Source organism: Mandrillus leucophaeus, unplaced genomic scaffold (assembly GCF_000951045.1).
Source record: "Mandrillus leucophaeus isolate KB7577 unplaced genomic scaffold, Mleu.le_1.0 Scaffold630, whole genome shotgun sequence".
NCBI lineage: Eukaryota > Metazoa > Chordata > Mammalia > Primates > Cercopithecidae > Mandrillus > Mandrillus leucophaeus.
In genome coordinates, this window is record NW_012106809.1 from 654963 (window position 1) to 682442 (window position 27480).

The 27480-nt window shown below is 52.5% G+C and overlaps 4 protein-coding genes across 8 annotated transcripts in view; 3 read left to right on the forward strand and 1 right to left on the reverse strand.

Annotated features, from left to right (window-relative positions):
* The window catches only part of C2 (complement component 2), an 18295-nt gene extending 14576 nt beyond the window's left edge, over positions 1-3719 (forward strand). The window contains exons 9-17 of the mRNA XM_012000564.1: positions 1007-1147; positions 1273-1367; positions 1465-1576; positions 1692-1857; positions 1965-2041; positions 2183-2274; positions 2773-2899; positions 3027-3076; positions 3225-3719. Coding sequence (XP_011855954.1) covers positions 1007-1147; positions 1273-1367; positions 1465-1576; positions 1692-1857; positions 1965-2041; positions 2183-2274; positions 2773-2899; positions 3027-3076; positions 3225-3404 — 1040 coding nt within the window. The 3' untranslated portion in view covers positions 3405-3719. The remainder of the gene's footprint in view (positions 1-1006; positions 1148-1272; positions 1368-1464; positions 1577-1691; positions 1858-1964; positions 2042-2182; positions 2275-2772; positions 2900-3026; positions 3077-3224) is intronic.
* A 14-nt stretch (positions 3720-3733) lies between these two features.
* Positions 3734-10119, forward strand: CFB (complement factor B). Of its 2 annotated transcripts, none has more exons than XM_012000556.1 (18): positions 3734-4332; positions 4420-4653; positions 5057-5242; positions 5398-5571; positions 5792-5893; positions 5998-6134; positions 6407-6545; positions 6867-6998; positions 7277-7378; positions 7454-7591; positions 8086-8183; positions 8322-8447; positions 8660-8805; positions 8903-8979; positions 9178-9278; positions 9377-9509; positions 9591-9640; positions 9910-10119. In XM_012000556.1, exons 1-18 carry the CDS (start codon positions 4269-4271, stop codon positions 10063-10065), a joined length of 2295 nt encoding a protein of 764 aa, XP_011855946.1. In that variant the 5' UTR covers positions 3734-4268; the 3' UTR covers positions 10066-10119. The 2 variants fall into 2 exon arrangements, with proteins under 2 accessions (XP_011855946.1, XP_011855947.1); XM_012000557.1 differs by having other exon boundaries at positions 8322-8439; positions 8655-8805.
* A 5-nt stretch (positions 10120-10124) lies between these two features.
* On the reverse strand, positions 10125-17156 carry NELFE (negative elongation factor complex member E). Of its 3 annotated transcripts, none has more exons than XM_012000553.1 (11): positions 16420-17156; positions 16121-16203; positions 14671-14740; positions 14423-14568; positions 13258-13332; positions 13098-13135; positions 12576-12931; positions 12319-12463; positions 12101-12155; positions 11754-11856; positions 10125-10433 (listed from the first exon to the last, which is right to left on the reverse strand). In XM_012000553.1, the coding sequence occupies exons 1-11, from the start codon at positions 16430-16432 to the stop codon at positions 10336-10338; spliced, it is 1182 nt and encodes a 393-aa protein (XP_011855943.1). In that variant the 5' UTR covers positions 16433-17156; the 3' UTR covers positions 10125-10335. The 3 variants fall into 3 exon arrangements, with proteins under 3 accessions (XP_011855943.1, XP_011855945.1, XP_011855944.1); XM_012000555.1 differs by having other exon boundaries at positions 12576-12841; positions 16641-16859; XM_012000554.1 differs by having other exon boundaries at positions 16641-16859.
* Positions 16553-27464, forward strand: SKIV2L (superkiller viralicidic activity 2-like (S. cerevisiae)). 2 transcript variants are annotated; one of them, XM_012000551.1, is made up of 28 exons: positions 16553-16963; positions 17046-17149; positions 17742-17851; positions 17953-18070; positions 18167-18281; positions 18401-18475; positions 18741-18794; positions 18898-19088; positions 19249-19377; positions 19611-19756; positions 20140-20286; positions 20415-20499; positions 20686-20792; positions 21114-21260; positions 21338-21434; positions 21607-21819; positions 21926-22036; positions 23467-23697; positions 24396-24533; positions 24691-24828; positions 24972-25076; positions 25414-25561; positions 25655-25781; positions 26027-26237; positions 26385-26495; positions 26569-26787; positions 26977-27117; positions 27228-27464. In XM_012000551.1, the coding sequence occupies exons 1-28, from the start codon at positions 16942-16944 to the stop codon at positions 27426-27428; spliced, it is 3741 nt and encodes a 1246-aa protein (XP_011855941.1). In that variant the 5' UTR covers positions 16553-16941; the 3' UTR covers positions 27429-27464. The 2 variants fall into 2 exon arrangements, with proteins under 2 accessions (XP_011855941.1, XP_011855942.1); XM_012000552.1 differs by lacking the exons at positions 17742-17851; positions 17953-18070; positions 18167-18281; positions 18401-18475 and having other exon boundaries at positions 16927-16963.
* Positions 27465-27480: the final 16 nt, after the last annotated feature.

The window sequence follows — 27480 nt, forward strand, 5'->3', positions numbered from 1 at the left end:
CCTGGCTCACTTCTTCTTCTTCTTTTTTTGAAATGAAGTTTCGCTCTTGTTGCCCAGGCTGAAGTGCAATGGCACGATTGATCTCGGCTCACAGCAACCACCGCCTCCTGGTGATTGCAGGTGTGAGCCACCACGCCTGGCACCGGCTTACTTTTTCTTGTTTTTATTATTATTATTTTTAGTGGAGATAGGGTTTCACCCAGTTATCCAGGATGGTCTCGATCTCCTGACCTCATGATCCGCCCACCTCAGCCTCCTAAAGTGCTGGGATTACAGGCATGAGCCACTGCACCTGGCCTGGCTTACCTCTTCTTATAAGGACCCCAGTCATTGGACTAGAGCTCACCCTAATCCAGTATGACTCAATCTTAACTTGATTACATCTGCAAATACCCTTTTTCCAAATAAGGTCACAGATGCTAAGGGTTAGGATTTGAACACATCTTTCTGGGGGACACAATTCTACCATTATAGGCAATAAACAGGATAAGAAAACCATAGAACCCAGCAGGTGGTAGGTGACACAAGCTAAGAGGTCTTGTCATGTTGCCCAGGCTGGTCTCAAACTTCTGGCTTCAAGGGATCCTCCCACTTTACCTCCCAAAGTGGGGATGAAAGTGTCTGGGGCATTGCAGTTTTAGACAGGAAGACCAGGGAAGGCCTCACTGAGAAGGTGACATTTGAGCCAAGACTTAAAAAGGTACGAAAGTGAGCTATGTGGAAGTCTGGGGGAGGAGTGAACTAGGCAGAGGCATAGCTGGGGCCAAGGGCCTGAGGTGTGACTACGCCTAAGGATTTGATAAACTTCAAAGAGGCTGTGTGCTACAGGAGAGTGAAGGGCAGGCAGTGGCAGGAAATGAGGGCAGACAGGTAGCAGTGGGGAGGACGCAGGGGTCCAGCTTATGTAGGTCTTGGTTGGACACAGTGAGTTTCAAATGGCAGCCTCCTGTCTCATGGGGTAGCCCCAAAGCCACAGGAGTCTGGTGATTTCCTTCTTCCCCAACAGACATCTATGCCATCGGGGTGGGCAAGCTGGATGTGGACTGGAGAGAACTGAATGAGCTGGGGTCCAAGAAGGATGGCGAGAGGCATGCTTTCATTCTGCAGGACACAAAGGCTCTGCACCAGGTCTTTGAACATATGCTGGGTGAGTGAGCGTTGCCCTCCCTGGTGTAGGGAGGATGGTGAGGAGCCCGTCAGAAGCCCATGTTGGGAAGCTAGACACAGTGCCCTTCATTTGCTTCCTTCCCCATCTGATCCTCACACCCACAGATGTCTCCAAGCTCACAGACACCATCTGCGGGGTGGGGAACATGTCAGCAAACGCCTCTGACCAAGAGAGGACACCCTGGCATGTCACTATTAAGGTACCAGGAAGGAGGGGCGGGGCTTGGATTCCAGAGGTGAAAGTGGCCATGGGCCAGAGATACTGCAATCCCTGAAGATCACCTGTTCCCCCCGTAGCCCAAGAGCCAAGAGACCTGCCGGGGAGCCCTCATCTCCGACCAATGGGTCCTGACAGCGGCTCACTGCTTCCGCGATGGCAACGACCACTCCCTATGGAGGGTCAATGTGGGTAAGGCAGGGGATGCACCAGGCTCCCGATCCTGAAGCCACAGATCCCACCACCTGACCCAGCCTCTTGCCCCTGCAGTGCCCTGGTCTAGCCTAATCTGGCATATCATTTCCAGGAGACCCCAAATCCCAGTGGGGCAAAGAATTCCTTATTGAGAAGGCAGTGATTTCCCCAGGATTTGATGTCTTTGCCAAAAAGAACCAGGGAATCCTGGAGTTCTATGGTGATGACATCGCCCTGCTGAAGCTGGCCCAGAAAGTAAAGATGTCCACCCATGCCAGGTGCCTGGAGTCTGGGATGGGAGGGTGCCCTCCAGGGGAGAGTGCTCTGGAGAGCCCTGGAAGAGATACTGGGGACAGGCTGGTGTGACTCTTGCTCTTCTCCCCAGGCCCATCTGCCTTCCCTGCACCATGGAGGCCAATCTGGCTCTGCGGAGACCTCAAGGCAGCACCTGTAGGGACCATGGTGAGTGCTGGGACTTATGGTGCTTGAGAGCTGGGGCCGGGGTTTAGGGGTGATAACAAGGACTAGGCTGCAGTCCCCAAGCCAGGAATCTGGATTCTGGGTAAAAGGACCAGCACCAATATCCTCTTCTCTTGACTATAGAGCATGAACTGCTGAACAAACAGAGTGTTCCTGCTCATTTTGTCGCCTTGAATGGGAGCAAACTGAACATTAACCTTAAGATGGGAGTGGAGGTGAGGGTCTCAGGTTGGGGATGCTGGGATCCCCCCGTGACAGCTCGCAGAATCTCTCTCTTCCTTCTCCAGCTCTGGCTGCTTTCTCTCTCTGATGTGGGTCACCCCTCCTCCCAAGTCTCACAAACCTGCTAGTTGTCCCTGAGTCTGCTTATTCTTTTGATGTTGTTGAGATGGAATCTTGCTCTGTCTCCCACACTGGAGTGCAGTGGCACGATCTTGGCTCACTGCGACTTCTGCCTCCCAGATTCAAGTGATTCTCCTACCTCGGCCTCCCAAGTAGCTGGGATTATAGGTGCTTGCCACCACATGCAGCTAATTTTTGTATTTTTAGTAGAGACAGGATTCCGCCATGTTGGCCAGGATGGTCTTGAACTCCTGACCTCAAGTGATTCGCCCACCTCAGCCTCCCAAAGTGCTGGGATTACAGGCGTGAGCCATTGCACCCAGTCAAGTCTGCTTATTCTTCCCTTCTCTCTGGTTCCACCCCTACGGCAGTGGACAAGCTGTGCCGAGGTCGTCTCCCAAGAAAAAACCATGTTCCCCAACTTGACAGATGTCAGGGAGGTGGTGACAGACCAGTTTCTATGCAGTGGGACCCAGGAGGATGAGAGTCCCTGCAAGGGTGAGTCCCTCACCATGCCTGGATTCCCAAAGGGGAAGGCCACCTGTGTCTCTGTGGCCAGCGTGCATGCCAGAACACCAGTCCACTGCCCTGTATGACACTGTCTCCTGTCACCTTTTGCTGGCAGGAGAATCTGGGGGAGCAGTTTTCCTTGAGCGGAGATTCAGGTTTTTTCAGGTGAGAAGGTGGAAGCTTGCAGGACCCAGGGGTTACAGGATGTCAGCCTTGTTGGGGGGATGACGGAGGCCTTTGAGGGATCTAGGGAGGTTGGGGCTTACAGCTGGAGCTGTGGCAGCCTCCCAGCCAGTTCTCTCCTTTTCTCCAGGTGGGTCTGGTGAGCTGGGGTCTTTACAACCCCTGCCTTGGCTCTGCTGACAAAAACTCCCGCAAAAGGGCCCCTCGTAGCAAGGTCCCACCGCCACGAGACTTTCACATCAATCTCTTCCGCATGCAGCCCTGGCTGAGGCAGCACCTGGGGGATGTCCTGAATTTTTTACCCCTTTAGTCATGGCCACTGAGCCCTCTGCTGTCCTGTTAGAATCTGCCCCCCCTCCATCTTCTACCTCTGAATGCCCACCCTTAGACCCTGTGACCCATGCCGTCTCCTAGTTGAGTAAATCCGGGTCTCTAGGATGCCAGGGGCAGCGCACACAAGCTGGGAAATCCTCAGGGCTCCTACCAGCGGGGTGCCTCGCTGCCCCACCTCCCCGCTCCTTGGCCTGTCCCCAAATTCCTCCCCTGGTTGACTTGACTCATGCTCATTTCACTTTCATATGGAATTTCCCAGTTATGAAATTAATAAAAATCAGTGGTTTCCACATCTGTCTGTGCCTCTATCTGGAGGCCAGGTAGGGCTGGCCTGGGGGGAAGGGGAAGCCAGAATGACTCCAAGAGCCACAGGAAGGCAGGTCAGAGACCCCACTGGACAAACAGTGGCTGGACTCTGCACCATAACACACAAGCAACAGGGGAGTGAGCTGGATCCTTATTTCTGGTCCCTAAGTGGGTGGTCTGGGCTTGTTGGGGAGGAGCTGAGGCCAGAGAGGAGGTACTGAAGGGGAGAGTCCTGGACCTTGGGCAGCAAAGGGTGGGACTTCTGCAGTTTCTGTTTCCTTGACTGGCAGCTCAGCGGGGCCCTCCCGCTTGGATGTTCCGGGAAAGTGATGTGGGTAGGACAGGCGGGGCAAGCTGCAGGTGCCAGAACACAGATTGCATAAAAGGCCGGGAGCTGGTGGGGGGCAGGGGAAGGGAATGTGACCAGGTCTAGGTCTGGAGTTTCAGCTTGGACACTGAGCCAAGCAGACAAGCAAAACAAGCCAGGACACGCCATCCTGCCCCAGGCCCAGCTTCTCTCCTGCCTTCTAACGCCATGGGGAGCAATCTCAGCCCCCAGCTCTGCCTGATGCCCTTCATCTTGGGCCTCTTGTCTGGAGGTAAGTGAGGGTAACCTTCCCTTCCTGCTGTCCCCAGCATCCCTCCTTGGCCTTTTGGGGCCAGGCTTCATCAGCCTTTCTCTTCAGGTGTGACCACCACTCCATTGTCTTCGGCCCAGCCTCAAGGATCCTGCTCTCTGGAGGGGGTAGAGATCAAAGGTGGCTCCTTCCGACTTCTCCAAGAGGGCCAGGCACTGGAGTACGTGTGTCCTTCTGGCTTCTACCCGTACCCTGTGCAGACACGTACCTGCAGATCCACGGGGTCCTGGAGCACCCTGCAGACTCAAGATCAAAAGACTGTCAAGAAGGCAGAGTGCAGAGGTTTGAGGGCAATGAGTGTGGGCAGTGGCCTAAGGGAGAAACAGGGCAGGTGGCAGCAAGGTCAGGACTAGGATGAGACTAGGCAGGGTGACAAGGTGGGCTGATCAGGAGGAGTAGGAGCAGTTTTAGGGTTGTAGAGGGAAAGGAAGGAAAAAAAAGGGGAGTTAACCTTTAGTAAGCATTTACCCTGGGCTTCCACGCAGCCCTGGAAGTCAAGAGAACACTCAGCAATGGGGAGGGAGGAGCAGCGGAAACCCCTATGGGTTGAAGAGTAGGTAAGATGCAGCTTCTGCGGGACTGGGAATGCTCTGTTTCTCAGTGACCTGGTCTCTGAGACCAGGAGGGAAACACCTAAGGCAGCCTTTCCCTCTTGATGACTTCTACTTCTCCCCACTTCTCAAAGCAATCCGCTGTCCACGACCACAGGACTTCGAGAACGGGGAATACCGGCCCCGGTCTCCCTACTACAATGTGAGTGATGAGATCTCTTTCCACTGCTATGACGGTTTCACTCTCCGGGGCTCTGCCAATCGCACCTGCCAAGTGAATGGCCGGTGGAGTGGGCAGACAGCGATCTGTGACAACGGAGGTGAGAAGCATCCTCTCCCCCAACATTGCTGTCTCCCTGACAGCGCCTAGCCTGAGGAGTGGGCATTTGCCCCCGGACACTGTAACTCTTGCTCTCTACCTTGCCCGCGGGGCCTCAACCTTCAGCGCTTACCTCCATGTCTCATGCCTCTGCAGCGGGGTACTGCTCCAACCCAGGCATCCCCATTGGCACAAGGAAGGTGGGCAGCCGGTACCGCCTTGAAGACAGCGTCACCTACCACTGCAGTCGGGGGCTTACCCTGCGTGGCTCCCAGCGGCGAACGTGTCAGGAAGGTGGCTCTTGGAGCGGGACGGAGCCTTCCTGCCAAGGTGACCTTTGACCTGTACCCCCAGGTCAGATCCTGATCTTGCATCCTACTGTCTTCTCTCCCCACCTCAACCCTGCTCTTTCCTCACTTCTTTTAAACCTCCCTCTAGAACTGTCTCACTTCTGAGCCTTTTCTACCCTGGAAACCCACAATCCCCCATCTCTTTGGTCACTGTGTCCCTGACACTCCCAGACATTTGACCTCATTTCTGACTCTCCCAGACTCCTTCATGTACGACACCCCTCAAGAGGTGGCCGAAGCTTTCCTGTCTTCCCTGACGGAGACCATAGAAGGAGTCGATGCCGAGGATGGGCACAGCCCAGGTTTGAAGGCAGAGAGGGGAGGCAGGGCAGGGAACTGGGGGAAAATGGAGAAGGGACAAGATAATCATTCATGGTGGAGCCTGAGTCACTCTCCTGGCACACAGGGGAACAACAGAAGCGGAAGATCATCCTAGACCCTTCAGGCTCCATGAACATCTACCTGGTGCTAGATGGATCAGACAGCATTGGGGCCGGCAACTTCACAGGAGCCAAAAAGTGTCTTGTCAACTTAATTGAGAAGGTGGAGTCCTCCTATCCCTGAACTTGGGGGAATGGAATCTTGCTGATCTTCCAGGACTAGCTCCCTGATCATTCCAGCCCCTCTGAACCACAGGGCCCCAGGAAAGTCTCCAGGTCCTATTCTGTCCTCCTTCCCTTGTACTTGATTCCTCCATGAACCTCAGTGCTTGAGCCTCTTCCTAAGAGCCTCCCTGTCCCAGCAACGTTGCTGAAGTCTCCCAATCACAGTATTCTACTTTCAATGCCATGGCGCCTTGTTCTCCTCACCCACAGGTGGCAAGTTATGGTGTGAAGCCAAGATATGGTCTAGTGACATATGCCACATACCCCAGAGTTTGGGTCAAAGTGTCTGACCAAGAGAGCAGCAATGCAGACTGGGTCACGAAGAAGCTCAGTGACATCAATTATGAAGGTCAGAGGTTAGGGAATGGTGGGAGGTTCACTTTGGGGTCAGGAGGTTCAGGAGTGTTGTGTGGAGGGGGTCATGAGACTACCTTGAGGGCAACAGGGGGACCACTTTGTAGTCAAAGGTTGAACAGCAGGGTCATTGGGCAATGGAGGTTAGTGGGAACCTGCTGAGGGCTGGAAGGGCCACTTTGTGGTCAAAGGGAAGTCCATATGATGATTAACTTAAAAAGTTGAAAGATGTGAGATTTCAGTTGCAGATTGGTCTCTGGGGTTAAAAGATGGCTTGGAAGACCAGGTGAGGTGATGCTCTCTTCCCTCTCCACAGACCACAAGTTGAAGTCAGGGACTAACACCAAGAGGGCCCTCCAGGCAGTGTACAGCATGATGAGTTGGCCAGAGGACATCCCTCCTGAAGGCTGGAACCGCACCCGCCATGTCATCATCCTCATGACCGATGGTCAGAAGGGACCTCTCTCCTGTCCCAGCCTCCCCACCTTCTCAGACCAGCATGTGGCCCTTAAGTCCACTTGTAACACTATACCCATGGTTGGGGCCCTGAATGCGACTCATAACTGGCTGTTCATCTCTCCTGTGACCCTTCATAAAGAATTATTCCTAAAGCCCTGTGATCAACTACCTCTAACCCTTCCTCAACTTACTCACCCTGCCACGTGTATCACTGCCTCTAGCCAATTTATCTTATCTCCTACCTTCATGGTCCCGTCTCTTCTGCAGGATTGCACAACATGGGCGGGGACCCAATTACTGTCATTGATGAGATCCGGGACTTGTTATACATCGGCAAGGATCGCAAAAACCCGAGGGAGGATTATCTGGGTGAGTAACCTGCCTAGGACCCAGCACCCTACTTCCTCAGGGCTTGGACTGTCATCCTTCCTTTTTCTCCCTCAGATGTCTATGTGTTTGGGGTTGGACCTTTGGTGGACCAAGTGAACATCAATGCTTTGGCTTCCAAGAAAGACAATGAGCAACATGTGTTTAAAGTCAAGGATATGGAAAACCTGGAAGACGTTTTCTTCCAAATGATTGGTAGGCAGATACAAGGGAATAAAGAACGCAACTCTCCTCAGCTTCCCCTGAAATAATTCATTCTTCCTCTACCCCTGAAGCTCTAGTTGCCTGGAAAGCCTTCTTCATTCCTCCTTCTCTACCTCAGTATCACTATTCTTGTTTCCTGGCACTGTTTGCTTCTTAACCTTAGAATCAGAGCTCTAGGCACTTCAGAGATCTTTCTATTGTCCTACATTTGACACATGTGGAAACAAAGGCCAAAGGAGGTCAAGGGGCAGCAAGCTAGCAACAGGGCTGGGCTTGAAAACAGCCAGGCCTCTGATAGCTTGATCCCAAGTTCTTTCCCTTTTCACTCCACCACAGCAGTTTTCTCCTAACACGAGGAAACAAATACCTGTGGCCTTTCCCTTTCTCCTTTTGGGCCTCTGCCCCCCACAGACTCCTACCCAAAGGCTGCTGCCGTTTGGGAATGAAGTGTTCCGAGTTTTCAGCACATTCTCCTTCTCTGCCAGATGAAAGCCAGTCTCTGAGTCTCTGTGGCATGGTTTGGGAACACAGGAAGGGTACCGATTACCACAAGCAACCATGGCAGGCCAAGATCTCAGTCACTGTAAGCACAGAATCCCAGTAGTGAGGACTTGGGGGAGGAGAGGTCAAGGTGAAATGGGAGTAGGGGAAGGGCAAAATGGCCGTAAGAGATGGTGGTTTGTGAAAGTTGAGTTTTCCCTTTCTACTGTTCTGTTCCCAGCGCCCTTCGAAGGGACATGAGAGCTGTATGGGAGCTGTGGTGTCTGAGTACTTTGTGCTGACAGCAGCACATTGTTTTACTGTGGACGACAAGGAACACTCGATCAAGGTCAGCGTGGGTAAGGATGCAACTGAAGGTCCTGGGCTGCACCTACGCCCTCCAGGCAACACCTCCCACTTTCTACAGATCCCACACTCCACTCATCTGCAATGCAGCCCCATCCCTTGCACCCCAGACCAGTCAGGGATGGGGAAGACTTGAAGTTAGGAATGACATGGGGCCAGAGGAAAGAAGCTGCCCACAAAGAGGTGGTACCTATTCTCCTACTTCAAGGGAAGAAGCGGGACCTGGAGATAGAAAAAGTCCTATTTCACCCCGACTACAACATTAGCGGGAAAAAAGAAGCAGGAATTCCTGAATTTTATGACTATGACGTTGCCCTGATCAAGCTCAAGAATAAGTTGAATTATGACCCGACTATCAGGTGAGAGCATCCAGATCCCTGAGGAAAGGCTGGGAAAGGCTGGAGGACTGGGGTGAGGAGCAGGCCTAGCTTGCTGTTCTTTCTCCATCCTTTATAGGCCCATTTGTCTCCCCTGCACTGAGGGAACAACTCGAGCTTTGAGGCTTCCTCCAACTACCACTTGCCAGCAACAGAGTAAGACACACTAGGGGGGAGGATGAGGATGAGATACCGAGACAAGTGAGGCATGAGAGGGAGATGCAATAGGAAGAGACGATGCCTGGCCCAGAACCTAGCACTAGGAAGGGCTTAGGGGACATCTGCTGAGTGACAAAGTCAATAGGGAGATGACAGTGGTGGGAGCAGCTGAAGTGATGCAGTCTATTTGTCCAGAGGAAGAGCTGCTCCCTGCACAGGATATCAAAGCTCTGTTTGTGTCTGAGGAGGAGAAGAAGCTGACTCGGAAGGAGGTCTACATCAAGAATGGGGATAAGGTGAGAAATGGGCATCCTAAGGAGGCACTCTAGGCCCTAATCCTTCCTAAGCCACCTCTGTTCATTACCTTTCTCCATGCTTCCCACCTCCCCTACAGAAAGGCAGCTGTGAGAGAGATGCTCAATATGCCCCAGGCTATGACAAAGTCAAGGACATCTCGGAGGTGGTCACCCCTCGGTTCCTTTGTACTGGAGGAGTGAGTCCCTATGCTGACCCCAATACTTGCAGAGGTGAGAGAACGCTCTCTGGTTGTGCTCCAAGTGCCCGAGGGCCAAGAGTCCTTTTCCCTACAGCTTCTCCTCTCCTTGCAGGTGATTCTGGCGGCCCCTTGATAGTTCACAAGAGAAGTCGTTTCATTCAAGTGAGTCCTCCCTTTCCTATCTGGGGAGATGCCAAGTGGTCAGCATGGGCCCCACAGCAGGAAAGCGCAATGCATGTGGCTAGTAATTCGAGGTGGGCAGAGCCTGCCTCACTTTAGGACTGCATGTCTGGCCTGTGTGTGTCAAGAATGAGGCTGAGCTGGGTCCCTAGCCTGATTCCTTTAGGTCAGCTAAGACACAATCAGGAACAGTCATGCTTCCAGGATTAGGAATTCTATGAATGATCCATGGCACCCCACTGCCTCTGCAGGTTGGTGTAATCAGCTGGGGAGTAGTGGATGTCTGCAAAAACCAGAAGCGGCAAAAGCAGGTACCTGCTCACGCCCGAGACTTTCACATCAACCTCTTCCAAGTGCTGCCCTGGCTGAAGGAGAAACTCCAAGATGAGGATTTGGGTTTTCTCTAAGGGGTTTCCTGCTGGACAGGGACGCGGGATTGAATTAAAACAGCTGCGACAACACTTGTGTTCCAGATCCTTTTGGGGCAAGGGAGTGGGGAACGGGCACTGGCCATGTTGTTACACTGAGATCAAACCTGACACCCATTTTTAAAGGCTTAACCCCAATCCCAAGTGCTGAAAAACCAGAGGCTGAGGGAGATGTGTAAGCTTCCACCTCAGTGTTTTACTGAGACCAGCATTGGGGCATATGAGGCACAAGGAATCCAGCTCTGTTCCCTAGAAGCCATCCACAAGGTTTTCCTTGTAGACGTCATCACTGTAGACAATCTGGGTCCTCTTGTCCCGGTGGCAACCCTTAGGGCTGTTCTGGACAGCTAGGGAGGGAGGAGAGGAACAGTTAAGGTCTAAAGGAGATCATAGATCAGACCCTGAGGCTGACTCCTGACCACCTCAGTCCTGGCTGCTGGCCCCTGGAAACCCAGTTTCCACGCTGCCCTCTGGTGGCCAGGATGGCCTGTCTTCCTTAGCTCCTTTGTGCCAACCCATGGCCAAGGAGAGTGTAAGTGGACATTTTGATGAATGTTTTGTTCTTAGAAAAATCCCAAATGTCATTGTTGAGATATATGAATGATATTAACCCACTACTTATAGTCAGTATGTCAGAAGCTAAAAACTAGAAAACCTCTGTAGCCCTTTATTGACATGCTGGTCAACTCTAGTTCCTTTCTTTTGCCTGAAAGGCCACTGTTGCTCTGAGTCCTTCTTTCTGCTCACTCCTTTCCCAGGAAAATCTACTTTCAGGTAAATGGGTTACTCATACTAAGGAATGCTACTAGCTCCACCAGAACTCATCCAGCATGTAGCTTTGGCCCTCACCATTCTCTCTCAAGCCTCTAGCTGTTTCTTCCCCTTCCTCTTTTCCTCCCTCCACCAGACATGTTACTCTCTTCACTCCATCCAAAGATTCCATCCCCACCACCCCTGACCTAGAGAGAATCTCTCCCACCCACTTCCCATCCTGTGATCTCTGTACCTTGACACTGCTGGCTACTCCCTCTTTCTCAAAGCATGTGTCCTTTCGCTTCAGTGGCCCAGGCCCCTCTGGTGCTGCTCCCAGCCCTCTGACCCCACCTCCTGTCTCCTTTGCTAACGTTAGGCTCAACGTTAGCCTAACGTGTCAGGAGAGCTGGAGACATGTGGGGCGTAAGGTGGACAGTCCTGTTTCCTAACATAGTCCCTGAGTATTCCTCAAGTCTAGTCCTGGGTCGTTTTTTTTCTCCGAAATCAGTCTCCCTCATGATCGGGGAGCCACCCTGTGATGCAGATGACTTAATCTATGTTTTCATTCCTTACCTCACACCTGAGTTCCAGACCCCTAATTTCAAATACTTACGAAATTCACTCTACTCCATCTCAAAATGAACAAGGCCCATGAGACACTCATCTTTCTCACCAATCTCACTCCAGCTCCCATTTTCTTCCCTGTTCCAGTCGCTGCTTTGGAAGCTGTTCTCAATCCTTTTCTCTCCTTTCTTTACTTCTAACTAACAGATGATCTGAAATTTTCCTTCCCATTCCCACAGCCTCTGCACACACTCTGACCTCGATAATCTCTAGGAAACCCAAGGATGTGTGGGGGAACCAAAAGGAGTGTGCTGTAGGGGAGAGGATGGGAAAGAAAATCCCATTCTTACCGAGGGAGCCCCAGACAGACTTGCCAGTAGCGGCATCCAGCATGGGCTGTTTCCGGGCTATGTTGACTTTGAGCTGTACAGACTCCACCTGGGTCCCGTTGAGCTAAAGCAGAAGAAGGGAGGCAGAGGATGGGGAGGAAAACATTACAGATAAACCAAAGAAGCTATTCCAGGAGTTGCTATCCTAGGAGTAGACTGAATAAGGAATCTGAGAATGTAAGTTTTTCTGTGTGAATAGGGAGAGACTTTATCAAGAGGAACCAACTTCTTCCTGGCATCTAGTATTTTGATGAGAACACATGAGAACAGCAGAAGCGATGGGAAGAACAGATTTGCGAAGTTCCAACCTCAGCAACGGCCTGATCTGCCGACTCCATCTTTTCATAGGTGACGAAGGCACAGCTGGGATAAGAAAAAACAGGGTCAGTGGAGAGCCAAGGGGCTCTTCTGGACCCAACCAAACCCAGCGATCACAGGCGGCTGCCAGGAGGGCAGCTTCCTCCCTCAAGTCTCACACCCCAGGATTCGCCCAGAACTTCTCATCATGCCCTGTCGTCATCCTTACTTTCTGGGTGGGTCCATGGAGAGGTCAATGATGTTTCCAAAAGGAGAGAAGGCCCCACGGAGAAGGGTAGGCGTCATGTCTTCTCCGTATACATAGAGAGTATTCCCTTTCCTAGGGGCTCGCCGTTCAGGGAAGGAGTCCGACCCTTTGGGAGCAGGAATCACAGTCACAAGACATGGTCCATCCCACACTTCACTTAGTAGGACCCACATAAACCTCAGTTAAGGTCACCTTGACCTCCAGCCAAGAGCACTCACTGCGGAAAGGACCCTCTCGGTCTCGGTCTCGATCCCGCTCCCGCTCACGATCCCTGTCCCGTTCCCGGTCTCGATCTCGATCTCGATCTCGATCTCGATCCCGATCCCGATCCCGATCCCTGTCCCGCTCTCGGTCTCTGTCTCGATCCCGCTCCCGATCTCGGTCTCTGTCCCGGTTCCTCTCATGGCTGCGGTCCCGGCTGCGGCTTCGGGGAGGGGAGGCTGAGGAGTGGGCACCACTGCGTTCTTCATAGCCCCAGTCAAAGCTTCGAGGGGGACCATCACCAGCCCCTGGGCCCTCTGCCTCTTCTCCATCTGGCCCTAGTTCTCGAAGTCGATCGCTAGAAGACACAAAGCTGGGGAGATGCAGACTGAAGATCAAAGGGGGGTTTTACCTTCTCCCCTCGGACCCTGTGGAGACTCAATATTCCCTCAATAGCACAGCTTCTACAGCCCAAACCTCCCAAGGACTCAGGCAATCAACCCCGCCAAGTGGGCCCAGTCTTATCTCTACTCTCTAACCTCTCATACAGAGATTTCCTCTGGGGACGTCTAGATGACTGTAAAAGAGACCAAGAACAGTTAAGATGATTCCCAGTTGCTAACATGTAGTCCAAAATAAGTTAGTTTCTCATGTTCCTCCATCCCCAACCCCTCAGGGACAGAAATTAGAAGCCTTTACCTCTTGCAGGTCATCATCAGCAGATATGCTCCTCTGGAACGGCTGGAAAGTGGGGACTGGTCCCTTCTCGGGGTCCTGGAGAGGGGACAGACCTACCTCAGTGTGGAGCAGGAGGCTGCCCAACCATGGAACAGAGATGTTCCTCTTCCCTCACCCTCTTCTAGATTTCCTCTGATCTCTTCTTTCCTTTTAACACTATATACATTTCTTATTTGACTATGTGGTTTTATTTATTTGTTTTTATTTTTTGAGACAGGGTCTTGCTCTGTTGTCCAGGTTGGAGTGCAATGGTGCAATCATAGCTTGCTGCAGCCTTGACCTCCCAGGCTCAAGCAATCCTCCCACCTTAGCCTCCCTAGTAGCTGAGACTAGAGATGTGCTCTACCATGCTTGGCTAATTTCTGTATTTTTTTTTTTTTTTGTAGAGATAGGGTTTCACTATGTTGCCAGGGCTGGTCTCAAATTCCTGGGCTCAAGCAATCCTCCTACCTTGGCCTCCTAAAGTGCTCTAATTATAGGAATGAGCCACTGCCACACCTGCCATTGCAGCTTTTTGGTTTTGTTTTGAGATAGAGTCTTGCTCTGTCACCCAGGGTGGAGTACAGTGGTGCGATCTCCACTCACTGCAACCTGTGCCTCCTGGGTTCAAGCAATTCTCTGGCCTCAGACTCCTCAATAACTGGGACTATAGGCGTGCATCACCATGCCCTGCAAATTTTTGTTATGTTTAGTAGAGACGGGTTTCACCATGTTGGCCAGGTTGGTCTCAAACTCCTAACCTCAAGTGATCTGCCCACCTTGGCCTCCCAAAGTGCTGGGATTATAGGCATGAGCCACCACGCCCGGCTGATACTTTTTATAAGTGATTTGATATGTTATATATTCAGTTTATTTCAACCTCTCTTGAATCTGATAACATTTTCTGCCCTTTCCATCCCTTAGAGCGACATATTCCAAGAGCTCCAATCCAAGGTGGATTAGAACTACAAAATTTGTAAAATGGAGAATTCAGGAGTCATCTAGTTTTTTCATTTTATATTTGAGAGGCAAAACTCAGAATGGTACAGCAATTTGCCAGTGCTTGAGTATGCATATTTTTCCCCAAACCCATCTACATTCCAACTTGGAGGGATGCCCTCTAAACAATCCTTCTGTTTGTGCTCACCTTTAACTTCCCCTCAAGGGTTCGAGAACGCTTGAAGCCTGAGTTCTTGGTCTCAGCCTTGATGGCACTGATGGCTCCTGATTTCACCAGCTGCTTTGCCTGCTCTGTTGCTGTGGCTGTGTCCACGACAGGCTGCTCTGATAGTGCTGGAGTGATAAGGGGAAGAGGCATTATGTTGACCAGGCCATGATGAAGGTCAGCTCCATGCTGCCCACTTCCAGTCCATCCCCATTTCCCCTGTCACTCACAGCGTTTGACACCGCCTTGGCTGGTTGTGCTGCTGCTACTTTGCTTCTTCAGAGCCAGCAATGCCTTTTTCTGGGAACAAGGGTGAGAGGAGAGAGGTCAGTGAGGGCCAGCCCCTAGCCGGTTCCTCTCCCAAGACCCCTGGGCACATCACTCCAGGGACCATCTTTCTTGATGTCCTCAGAGTGGTGCATTGATGTGCTCTGCCTCTTGCCTCTGGTCCCCTAGATCATGAATGATGCTGGAAATTCCTAATCTAACCAAACCACGGAACCCAGAGGTTTTCCAGAGTGTTACATTTTTGAGGTTGAAGACAAAGAATTTGATCATGGACTAGAATCCTAGGATATAAGCTGCAAGTAAGTATAAGTCTATGTGCCTTTCCTGGAGGCTTCATCCATCTATTTCCTGCATATTGAATAAGGCCCAGACATGACTTTGTAACAGGGATATTCAGGAGGATAAAGCATTGTTCCTACCCTCAAGAAGCTTATAGCCTGAGAAATAAAAATAAACTGAGTGAGTTAGCAATACGGTAAGAGGTGCAGATTATTCACAGCTGAAAGCTAGTAAGATTTTCTGATGTTTAATGGCTATTAAACTAGGCCCTCCCCCGTATCTCTGCACGACACAGAGAGAAGAAGGGTATTTTAGAAAAAGAAGACAGGATGGCAAACATGCAGAGGTAAGAACGCTTTGGGAATGCATGTTTTGGGAGTAGTGAATAGTTCTACTTTACTAGACAAGGCTGCCAAACTAAGGTTTTGGGGCTTTGTTATATAGACAATGTGAAGCCATTTATGGTTTTTGAGAAACAGAGGGAGCAGAATTTTGTGTTTTCAATGGATGGTTTGACCAAGAGTGAAGAAGTCTGTTAAAAAAAAAAAAAAAGACTGAGAAATTTGTTGACAGACCATTACAATCGCTCATGTGAATGTCAATAAAGCCCTGCTCGGGGGAATACACAATGAAGAATAAACAGGAAAAATTGCTTCAAAAGAAAAAACAAGAAGACTTGGCAAACGCTTGACTATGCAAATAGCGGAGAAGTCAGAGATGAGATTTTGAGTCCAAACGCGTGGCAGAATTGGTGTAGTCAATCTTACTTGGAAGATCAAGAATAGAAAGATGATACCTCCAACTTTGGGTATCTGAAGTTTATCAGTATAACACTGGATAGAACTGGAAAAACAAACTTGAGGATCATCAGCCCTTAGGTGGTACTAAAAGCCATTGGAAAGGAAGACAATCCCATGGCTGATTGCATAGAAAAGACAGAAGGTTCACACCAGGGCTTGGGAAAGCCCACCTCTCGAAGCTACACTGTGAGGTGGGTGATATATCTCTAGATACGGGCCAGAAAAACTTTCCCATTCGCTCACACTCACCCCAGATCTTCTCAGAGTGCAGAGTCTGTGAAAGGTTAGGCCATGTCCACACACAGTCCCTCACCTTTTTCTTGAGTTTGTTGAATTTCTTCTGCAGAGCCTCCTCTTCCTCGCTCAGTCCGGGGGGTATCACCAACATGGTGGCTCCTGGTTCAGGGGCAGGGCCCAAGACATCTTTCTCCCCTGTTACCACCCGGGGTTCACACGCCGTCCACACTGTACCCAACTCCACCCCTTCAGGTCTGCCTACTCTTGCCTTTGGCTTTCCCTACTCCTTGCTTAAACCAGGATGCTGTCCAAGCTCCCGCTGGTCGGGATCATCCAGCATTCCCTCCTGTCTCCAGGGATCACAGACACCAGCACCTCGAGGAACCATGTGGCTCAGGGAGGGACAAACACCCACTCCGTCGGCAAGACGATGGCACCCGACCCCCCTACCCTCGCTGGGGTAAGGACAGCCGCGGGGTTCGAACGGCAGAGAAGGCGGTGGAGCCAGCGTAGCGCCCTCAGAGCAACTCAAAGAGGAAGAAGAGAGAAAGGGCTATGAAAAAAGGGGCCGAAGAGTGAGAAGCAGAGGGCCTTACCTGAGGGGGCGGCAACCGCGGGTCCCACGGTCTCCGGCCGCGCCCGCGCTGGCCGCTGATAGCGGGCTCACAACGATGACGTAGCTAAGGGCGGAAAACGCGGTAACCAAGGCGGCCCCAGGCACGCACTTCCGCCCGGCCTTCCACCGGTCCAGGTCTGCCCCTCCGCAGCGATAGTTCACGCTCTCGGCGGGGCCGTGCCGGAAGTTGTCTCTACTTCCGCCCGTTCCGGGGCGGGGCTTACCTCGCAGGGACTGCTTGCAGCATTTCCGGGCTGCTCGGCAGCTGCTGTGGCTCCAGAATGATGGAGACAGAGCGACTGGGTGAGGGGGAGGGGAGTGAAAGGGCACGGAGTAGCAGACATGGAATGACCTTTGACCCCTGACTTTTGACTTTTCCCCGTAGTGCTACCTCCTCCAGATCCCCTGGACCTACCCCTTCGGGCCGTGGAGCTCGGATGCACGGGTCGCTGGGAGCTGCTGAACTTGCCTGGAACTCCGGAGAGCAGCGTGAGTGACTTTTGACCCTAACCTTTGACCCTCATTGAGTCCAAACCTCCTTCACCCTCCTCACGGTAGGATCTAGCTTAACCTTGTTCATCTGTGCTTGTACTGCTGTCCATCCCAGCCTGAACGGGTGTTGGACAGCTTCTAGCCCAGTGTACCTGCAGTCCATGTGAAGACAGCAGAGAGTCCTGGGGATATTTTTGCTTTCAGAGCTGCGCTTTCTCCATGGAGCTCCCTTCTGTCTCCAAGCACCAGGGCACTTGGTGACTGAGATGCTAGGCTTTGAGCCTCCAACTCGTCATCCTTAGGTCTGGTACCCCTTTTTCTAAAATCAGTGAGTCTCAAATTTCATGTGCTTCATGACTAGCAAGGGAGCTTTTTAAAAATGCAGATTCCTAGGTCCAGCCTCCATGTTTCTGAAATCCAAAATCTGCCCCAGGTAATTCAGTAGCGGGTAGTTTTTGGCCAAGCCTGATTGTCCTAGTCTGTTTGACACATCTACCATTTCTGATCTGAACACAAATCCCATCACCTCTTTTGTCTGCATTTTACTCTCTTTCCTTACCTAATGCCTCTCATCTTGCCCTTGTTTCAGCTTCCCCATGGCCTCCCTCCCTGTGCCCCAGATCTGCAGCAAGAAGCAGAACAGTTGTTTCTGTCATCCCCAGCCTGGCTGCCTCTGCATGGTGTGGAGCACTCAGCCCGGTGAGGAGTCTGGAGGGGCTTAGACTAGGGTGATGGGTTCCTGAAGGAAGCTGGGGCAGAGGAAGAAAAAAGACCCAAAAGTTACTTTTTTTTCTCTCCAGAAAATGGCAAAGGAAGATGGATCCCTGGTCTCTTTTGGCTGTCCTGGGAGCCCCAGTTCCATCTGACCTACAGGCCCAAAGACACCCAACCACAGGCCAGATACTGGGTTACAAAGAGGTAGGAGGTCAGGGGTCATAAGAAACAGAGTTGGGGAGAAGGGGAGGTGATCAGAGACAAGCTCAGCCTCATTGGGGCTCTGATCTCTTGCTTTAGGTCTTGCTGGAGAACACAAATCTCTCGGCCACAACCTCCTTGTCTCTTCGCCGGCCTCCAGGGCCAGCCTCCCAGTCCTTATGGGGAAATCCAACTCAGTATCCCTTCTGGCCAGGTGACTCTTGTGGAGATGGGATGGTAGAAGAGGGTGTCCTTAATCTCCAGGGAAGGGTTCCCCACCTATCTCGTATTATCCTCATCCCATGAATCCCTGTCTGTCCTGTCTCTTCCCAGGGGGGATGGATGAACCCACCATAACAGATCTGAACACATGGGAGGAGGCTGAGGAGGAGATAGACTTTGAGAAAGGTAAGGTAGGGCTCTGAGTCTGAGCCCTGAGGAGGAAGAGCCCACGCTATCACTGGGCTACTACTAGCCCTCCCATGCCTCTGAGAAAATTAGAAAAAGATATCCTGTCCATAACAACCTTTACTGTCATCTGTTGGGAAAGTGTCATAGCAAACATCCCCATCTACAGCATCTGTCCTGTAAATGATATCTTTTAGGTTTATATAATGTACACAATTTGTTCACCAGGGTGCAGTGACCCTGATTCCATGTCCCTGTCCTACAGATCTTCTTACTATTCCACCTGGTTTCAAGAAAGGCATGGACTTTGCACCAAGAGGTTCGTTTTGGTTTTTGAGTGGGGTGTAGGAGAAATCATGTCTTTCTCCTAAGGAACAGAGATGTCAGCATGACGAGGTTGACCTTGTTGCGTTGCTTCTCAGATCGTCCAACTCCAGCTCCTGGACTGCTAAGCCTTAGCTATCTGTTGGAGCCTCTGGATTTGGGTGGGGGTGACGAGGATGAGAATGAGGCAGTGGGACAGCCAGGAGGTTCCAGAAGGGACGCTGTTTCAGCCTCTCCCTGCAGTACTCCCCTGGCCCGAGCAAGCAGTTTGGAGGACCTAGTGTTGAAGGTTGGTGGTTCTGCATAGTGGAGGCAAGAAAGAGCCTTGCCACCAGGATGTGGGCTGGCTAGGATGGGTCTGAGGGGAAGAAAGGGACATCTTTTGGGAGGAGTGGTAATCGAGAGCCCTCTGGTTGTATCTTTATCACCCCTACCCCTGACTCTTCCAGGAAGCGTCCACAGCTGTATCCGCCCCAGAAGCCCCAGAGCCTCCACCTCAGGAGCAGTGGGCCATACCTGTGGATGCCACCTCCCCCGTTGGTGATTTCTATCGCCTCATTCCCCAGCCAGCCTTCCAGGTACTTTGGCCCCACCTTCACATGCTCCTCTACCTCTTGCTGGGTCACACTCCCAGCCGACCCCTTGTCTCCTCTATCTGCCAGAGGTCATATCCATCCCAGGCCAGTCTTGGTCCTTAGTCCTAGCCTCGGCTGGCTCTGGCCTTCATCCTCCTGCCCTGTGTGCTCCATGAGCAGGAGGCAGGAAGGCTCTGCTCCTTTGTTCAGCTCCTGTCTATTTCTCTCTCCCATAGTGGGCATTTGAGCCAGATGTGTTTCAGAAACAGGCCATCCTGCACTTGGAGCGGCATGACTCTGTCTTTGTTGCAGCTCACACATCTGCAGGAAAAACAGTTGTGGCTGAATATGCCATTGCCCTGGCCCAGAAACACATGACACGGTACAAATTGCTTCGCCAACCTCCCCCTTCACCAGCCAGCCCCATTTTCTCCTGCAGCCTTTGAAAATCCCATCTCTTCCTCCACCTCTCTAGCTCATCCTTTAAGTGAGAGGTTCAGGGGTGAGACTGAGACAAGAGCTCAGAGAGAAACGAAAAGGCATGGTGGGGAGAAAGGTTAGAAGAATGACCTGGGTTAGTTTAGGAAGGGGTTGGGAACAGAATTTTTCTGAGGTTATATCATGAAAGAGAATGTAGGGCAGTTTGGGTGAAGAAGTGGAGCAACTAAGCTTCTGGGGCATGCTTCTGCGAGAGCTCCATGTGGGAGAGGAGGCGTGGGCCATGAGTCTGCAGAGGGACTGGCTAACTTCATGTTCTTTCCCCAGCACCATCTACACTTCGCCCATCAAGGCCCTGAGCAACCAGAAGTTCCGGGACTTCCGAAACACGTTTGGGGATGTGGGGTTGCTCACTGGGGATGTGCAGCTGCACCCGGAGGCCTCCTGCCTCATCATGACCACAGAGATCCTTCGGTGAGAGATGGACACTCAATACAGGGGAGTTTTGGCTGGGAAGATGTGGCTGTTGTGGAGAGTGTGCTGTCTGAAGAGGGGATGGAGACGAGCCACTGGGGAGTCAATCCTTGGCCTCTTCTCCCCAGCTCCATGCTGTACAGTGGCTCAGATGTTATTCGGGACCTGGAGTGGGTCATCTTTGATGAGGTTCACTATATCAATGATGCGGAGGTAAGGGCCTTGGGCTCCGCAGATGCCGGCAGTCCCTTCCTTTGGGACCAGTTGAACGGCTCCCTTATTCTACACACTCAGGGCACCTTCCTGCTTTCTTTACCCCCATACGGAATCCCGTGCCTCTTTAGGGGCAGAAGGGCAGCCCCTGCCCTCCTGTGACCTCTCTTCCCTCTCTGTGCCCAGCGTGGGGTCGTGTGGGAGGAGGTGCTCATCATGCTCCCTGACCACGTTTCTATCATCCTTCTGAGTGCCACCGTCCCCAACGCCCTTGAGTTTGCTGACTGGATTGGGTGAGACGTGTGTCCTGGGTTGCCTGGTTGATGGGGGCTACAGTACTCCTTGATTGGAGTGGGGGGACTAAGTCTACCACAGCAAGGAGAGTGGTCAGGCCTTAGGGGTGATGCTGGGGAACATGTCCCACCTGGTGGCTGTGGGATCCCCTTTGGGTCCAGATTACTTTGCATGTTGAAATGGAATGGGATGTTGGGGATAGCCTTCCATTTTGGGTCTCAGGAAAGACTGGGTAAAGTTGGAGGGGTAGGGAAGGGGGTGGGGATGTGGGTTCCTTCCCACACTCCCATCCCTGACTTGCTACCCTCTCCTTCCTTCAGGCGACTGAAGCGTCGTCAGATCTATGTGATTAGCACTGTAACCCGCCCCGTGCCCCTGGAGCACTATCTTTTCACAGGGAACAGCTCCAAGACCCAGGGGGAGCTCTTTTTGTTGCTGGACTCTCGAGGAGCCTTCCATACAAAAGGGTGAGCCCCGAGATGGGGGAAAGAGTTAGGGCTGGGCCCCTAGCTGGACATGACAGCTACCCCTCCCTGTGCCCCAGGTACTATGCAGCTGTGGAGGCCAAGAAGGAGAGAATGAGCAAACATGCCCAGACCTTTGGGGCCAAGCAGCCCACACATCAGGGGGGCCCTGCACAGGTGAGAACTGGGAGGGTTTTGTACCTGCCAGCACCCATTTTTCCTCCCATCTTTTTTTTTCGTTGTTCCCCAGGGGTTTTGACTTGAACTTTGAGCACTGCCCCAGTTAACACTAGCTCACCTCTCATTGGTTCAGGAACTCAACCTCTGCCCCTTCCCCTTCCTTCTCCAGGACCGCGGAGTGTACCTGTCCCTCCTGGCCTCCCTCCGCACACGGGCCCAGTTGCCTGTGGTGGTGTTCACCTTCTCCCGGGGCCGCTGTGATGAGCAGGCCTCAGGCCTCACCTCCCTTGACCTCACCACCAGTTCAGAGAAGAGTGAGATCCACCTCTTCCTGCAGCGCTGCCTTGCTCGCCTCCGTGGCTCTGACCGCCAGCTGCCCCAGGTGCATCTATGTGTGTATGTGTGTATGCATGTACACATTTAGCAGAGTGGTAAGGATAGGGTGTTCTGAGACTCCATCCCTGACCATGGGCCTCCTCCCACCAAAGGTCCTGCACATGTCAGAGCTCCTGAATCGTGGCCTGGGTGTGCACCATAGCGGCATCCTGCCCATCCTCAAGGAGATCGTGGAGATGCTCTTCAGCCGTGGCCTGGTCAAGGTGCATGTGGTGGTGGGAAAGGGACTCCTCGGTGCTTGTTACCTGCTTAGGGGCTGCCCAGAGGGCAGAGGGGCAGAGGTTTAGGCAGGCCAGTGCTGTGGTTAAGAACCTGGGCTCTGAATCCAGACTACCTGGGTTTGAATCCCAGGTCCACCGTGTATTCATAGTATCATCCTGGACAAATTACTTAACCTTCCTGAATTTCAGGTTTCTCATCTTAAAATGGGGATGCATAAGATATGAACACGTAGGTCTCAGAAAAGAAACCCAGGAAGCTAGCAAGCTAGCTAATAATTTGAAAAGTTATTAGTAATCAGAAATATACAAATGGAAGTACTCACAAGATACGACTTTATAGCTATTAGACTGGTAAAATTTAGGAAACTAGTTAATGCCGAGTGTTGCCAGAGTTGTAGGAAGTTGCAGGGTTCTGGGAATCCTTGTACAGGATGCCTAGCCAGTTTGGAATGCACCCTGGCACTATTTAGAGAAAATAACTATATTGGCCAGGCATGGTGGCTCACACCTGTAATCCCAGCACTTTGGGAGGCTGAGGTGGGTGGATCACGAGGTCAAGAGATTGAGACCATCCTGGCCACCGTGGTGAAACCCTGTCTCTACTAAAAATACAAAAATTAGCTGGGCACGGTGATTCGTGCCTGTAGTCCCAGCTACTCGGGAGGCTGAGGCGGGAGAATTGCTTGAACCCAGGAGGTGGAGGTTGCAGTGAGCCAAGATCACGCCGTTGCACTCCAGCCTGGTGACAGAGTGAGACTCCATCTTAAAACAAAAACAAACAAAGAAACAAACAAAAGGTATATCATACTCTGAGCCTATATTTCATTCCTGGGTATGTATCACCAAGAAATTCTCACCGTGGTCTGAGAGAGAACATTTCCACCCTTCCTTTGTTTGTGGTGGCAGGGTGTTGGTAGTACCAGGGTGCCCTTCCCTGGGAGAGAGGGAAAGTTAGTGTGGGGGGTGCACTCAGAGTGTTCTGCAGCAGTTGGAAGCAGTGACCACAGGAACGTGGACAGATGTTGAAACACTAGGTGGAGAAAAAGAAGAAACAAAAAATCAGATATATAACCACTTTTTATATGAATTATAAACTACAAGTTCACAAAAGAAGACATATTTTATAAGATATTTATATAAAAATATTTGTTGGATGCATTGGAATGATTGCAGTCAGGGATGGGAATGGGATATGGGGGTAAAAGGAAAGAAATAGAAATAAGTAGCTACATAAGTAAAATGAGGAAAACAATAGTACCAATCCCATAGATTTGCCTGGAGAGTTCGATGAGATCCCATAAGTAACAACTGGGATGGTGCCTTGTGCCTACAAAGTAAGGTGGGCTTGGCCAAGGCTGGGGGCGTGTATACGTAGAGCCTTTGTTGATCCTTTCCGTTCTCCTCTGTCCCAGGTCTTGTTTGCCACAGAGACCTTTGCCATGGGAGTAAACATGCCGGCTCGTACAGTAGTGTTTGACTCCATGCGCAAGCACGATGGCTCCACCTTCCGGGACCTGCTCCCTGGGGAGTATGTGCAGATGGCAGGTCGGGCAGGGCGGAGGGGCCTGGACCCCACAGGCACCGTTATCCTGCTCTGCAAGGGCCGAGTGCCCGAGATGGCAGACCTGCACCGCATGATGATGGTGAGTGACCTAGCATCCTGGGCAGGGCCCCAGCTCCAGGACCTTGCTGGATTCTTCCATTCTCCTCTCTTCTGACTTGTTCTTTTTCTTCTTTTTTTTTTTTTTTTTTTTTTTTTGGAGGCAGGGTCACCTAGGCTGTAGTGCAGTGGCACAGTCTTGGATCACTGCAACCTCTGCCTCCCAGGCTCAAGTGATCCTCCCATCTCAGCCTCCCAAGTAGCTGGGATTCCAGGCACATGCACCATGCCTGGCTAACTTTTTTTTTTTCTATTTTTTGTAGAGATGAGGTTTTGCTATGTTGCCCAGGTTGGTCTTGAACTCCTGGGCTCAAGCAATCTGTCTGCCTCAGCTTCCCAAAGTGCTGGGACTGTAGGTGTGAGCCACAGCGCTCAGCTTCCTCTGACTTTTTTGTTTTGCCTGGGAGAAGCCGAGGTAGGAGTGAGCGAATCCAAGGATGAGATTGAAGCCTATCTCTTCCAGTTTTCTCCCCCATGAATACGGAGCTAGATGGGGCCTTTGAGTCTATTTATTTCAGTTTGCTCCCTTATGTTACAGAAGAGGTGAGCAAGTGGTTTGTCAAAGGCCCCATGGTTGCAGAGCTGGGACCAGGTCTGATGGGAGTAGGCCCAGTCCAGAAGACTGGCTGGGGTGCAGTAGGTCCCACCCTGATCTCACTGACTTCTCTGATCTGATTCCAGGGGAAGCCATCCCAGCTGCAGTCCCAGTTCCGCCTCACGTACACTATGATCCTCAACTTGCTGCGGGTAGATGCCCTCAGGGTGGAGGACATGATGAAGAGGAGCTTCTCTGAGTTTCCCTCCCGCAAGGACAGCAAGGTAAGGAGCCTGGGTAACCAGTATGTGGAGCAGGAGGTTGGACAAAGCCAGGCTGGGAATAGGTAAGCATCCAGAGGCCAGTGTGTTGAGGGTCGGGGGTGTGGCAGACTGGGCCTGGAGACTCCCCTTTCACAGCTTCCCCCTGCTTCCACCCAAGGCCCATGAACAAGCCCTGGCCGAACTGACCAAGAGGCTGGGGGCTTTGGAGGAGCCTGACATGACTGGCCAACTGGTCGACCTGCCTGAATATTACGGCTGGGGGGAGGAACTGACAGAGACCCAGCACATGATTCAGGTGAGCAAGTGTGAGTGCTGAGGGGGTGACAGGAGAAGGGAGGAGGAGATCGTGTCACTCTAGGTGCTATTAAACTTAGTCCAAGTGTCTGTCCCTGTGATGCCTCCTCCCATCTGTGCTTTGTGTGCGTCCCTGCTCTTCAGCGACGCATCATGGAGTCTGTGAACGGGTTGAAGTCTCTCTCAGCAGGAAGGGTGGTGGTTGTGAAGAATCAGGAGCATCACAACGCACTGGGAGTGATCCTACAGGTGAGGGTGATGGGAATTTGGACTCCAGAGGGTGGGAGGGAGCAAGCCCTCTCTCCATTTTCCCCACTTGGCCAGGGCAGGTTGCATCACCACAGGGTCCTCATTTTCCCCTCTTGCCCTCCTTTTCACCCTCTCCCTTCCCATCACCACATCATGCTCACTCCTTCCTCCCACCACCCCAAGAAGTCTGCTCTGATCGCTTGACTTGGTCGCCCCTCTCTACTGGTGAGCTCTGCATGGTTGCTTCCTGATTCCTGCCCAAGGGTAGGTATCTGGTCCCTACCTTTGATGTCTACTCCTCACACCCCGCTCTCCTGGCCTCTCTGACCACCCCCAGGTCTCCTCGAACTCCACCAGCAGAGTATTCACAACCCTGGTCTTGTGTGATAAGCCCTTGTCCCAGGACCCACAGGACAGGGGGCCGGCCACTCCAGAGGTGCCCTATCCAGATGACCTCGTGGGATTCAAGCTGTTCCTGCCTGAAGGTGAGAGTGCGGCAGATGCCTGTTTTCTGCCAGCAGTATGAGCAGGATGCCTGGGTCCACGGCAAGGTCTGCGCTGCTCTCCCTTTTTCACAGGGCCTTGTGAGCACACCGTAGTCAAGCTCCAGCCAGGAGATATGGCTGCCATCACTACCAAAGTGCTCCGGGTGAATGGGGAGAAGATCTTGGAGGACTTCAGCAAGAGGCAGCAGCCAAAATTCAAGTCAGAGATGCTAGGGAGGCCCTTTTCCTCCAGAGGGGCATGTAGAAGCGGGGAGGGGCAGTGGTCTGGGAGTTTTCCCCAGCCTGAGGGAGACTATGACGTGGTGGAGTTGTAGTGAGGGGGCTCCTCCAGCCTAAGGGAGACTGTGAAGTGGGGGTTGTAGTAAGAGGGCTCCCACAGCCTGAGGGGGGCTTCTGTGGGAGAGAAGATCTCACCCCAGATCTTAAGATCTCCTCCCTCTTCAGGAAGGATCCTCCCCTTGCAGCCGTGACCACTGCTGTCCAGGAACTACTGCGTCTGGCTCAGGCTCACCCAGCCGGACCCCCCACCCTCGACCCTGTCAATGACCTGCAGCTCAAAGACATGTCAGTTGTAGAGGGTGGGCTCCGGGCCCGGAAGCTGGAGGAGCTGATCCGGGGGGCTCAGTGTGTACACAGCCCCCGTTTTCCTGCCCAGGTAGGACCCTGGGTGCTAACTCCCGAGCTGGGAGTAGGGGCTTTTCCTCTGTGGTTCCCTGTAGACCGACCACCCCCATCTCAGCCCTTGTCTTCAGTCCACCCCTGCTAAGGGGCAAGGAGAAGGCTGACGGGTGGCTCTCTGCAGTACCTGAAGCTGCGGGAGCGAATGCAGATACAGAAGGAGATGGAGCGGCTGCGCTTCCTACTGTCAGATCAGTCGCTGCTGCTGCTTCCTGAGTACCACCAGCGAGTAGAGGTGGGCGGGGCAGTGGTTGGGGCGGGGGGCTAGGGGATAGCAGGGTGTCCAATGCCCACTCTTTTTCTTACAGGTGCTCCGAACCCTGGGTTACGTGGACGAGGCAGGCACTGTGAAGCTGGCAGGGCGGGTGGCTTGTGCCATGAGCAGCCATGAGTTGCTCCTCACTGAGCTCATGTTTGACAATGCACTAAGCACCCTGCGGCCTGAGGAGATTGCTGCCTTGCTCTCTGGCCTGGTCTGCCAGAGCCCTGGGGACGCTGGAGATCAGCTCCCAAACACCCTCAAGCAGGTAGGGGATATCACTCCTTTCTCCCTGCCAGGGCTGTGGCATTCCTGACCTCCACCCTCAGGTAGTCCCCCAGGTGACCCCCTGCTGCCCTGTAAGTGCCCCGAGGATGGGAATGGCTGCCTTCTTGATCTAGTCCTTCCCTCTCCTGGAGCAGGAAGGCAGGCCTTAATCTCTCCTTCTTCCCTGCAGGGAATAGAACGTGTTCGGGCTGTGGCCAAGCGGATTGGTGAGGTCCAGGTGGCTTGTGGCCTGAACCAGACGGTGGAGGAATTTGTGGGCGAGCTGAATTTTGGGCTGGTCGAGGTTGTGTATGAGTGGGCCCGGGGCATGGTGAGTACCTGAGGTTTGGGATTTTGCAGACGGCTGGCTGAGGGTGAGCCTGCCCAGGGTGAGCCTGCCCAGGGTGAGCACATCCAGTTCTCACCCTACTTTCCCCACAGCCCTTCTCCGAGTTGGCAGGGCTCTCAGGGACCCCTGAGGGCCTGGTGGTCCGCTGCATTCAGCGCCTGGCTGAGATGTGTCGCTCACTGCGGGGGGCAGCCCGCCTAGTAGGAGAGCCTGTGCTGGGCGCCAAGATGGAGACAGCGGCTACCTTGCTACGGCGGGACATCGTATTTGCGGCCAGCCTCTACACCCAGTGAATGCCCCATGTAAAAATGTGATGATAAAACAGCAAACCACTGTGTGTGCTTG

Bases quoted from the DNA above. Each gene is read 5' to 3' on its own strand.
- SKIV2L (XM_012000551.1), top strand. From the start codon at position 16,942: ATGATGGAGACAGAGCGACTGG. The intron at 18,795-18,897 runs GTTCGTTTTGGT...GTTGCTTCTCAG, and splicing joins CATGGACTTTGCACCAAGAG to ATCGTCCAACTCCAGCTCCT. The intron at 24,829-24,971 runs GTGAGCAAGTGT...CCTGCTCTTCAG, and splicing joins AGACCCAGCACATGATTCAG to CGACGCATCATGGAGTCTGT.
- NELFE (XM_012000553.1), bottom strand. The intron at 13,333-14,422 runs GTGAGCACAAAC...TCCCCTCTCCAG, and splicing joins CCCTTGAGGGGAAGTTAAAG to GACCCCGAGAAGGGACCAGT. The intron at 11,857-12,100 runs GTTGGAACTTCG...CTTCTGCTTTAG, and splicing joins CAGATCAGGCCGTTGCTGAG to CTCAACGGGACCCAGGTGGA.
- CFB (XM_012000556.1), top strand. From the start codon at position 4,269: ATGGGGAGCAATCTCAGCCCCCAGCTCTGCCTGATGCCCTTCATCTTG. The intron at 4,333-4,419 runs GTAAGTGAGGGT...CTTTCTCTTCAG, and splicing joins CTTGGGCCTCTTGTCTGGAG to GTGTGACCACCACTCCATTG. The intron at 9,641-9,909 runs GTGAGTCCTCCC...CTGCCTCTGCAG, and splicing joins AGAGAAGTCGTTTCATTCAA to GTTGGTGTAATCAGCTGGGG.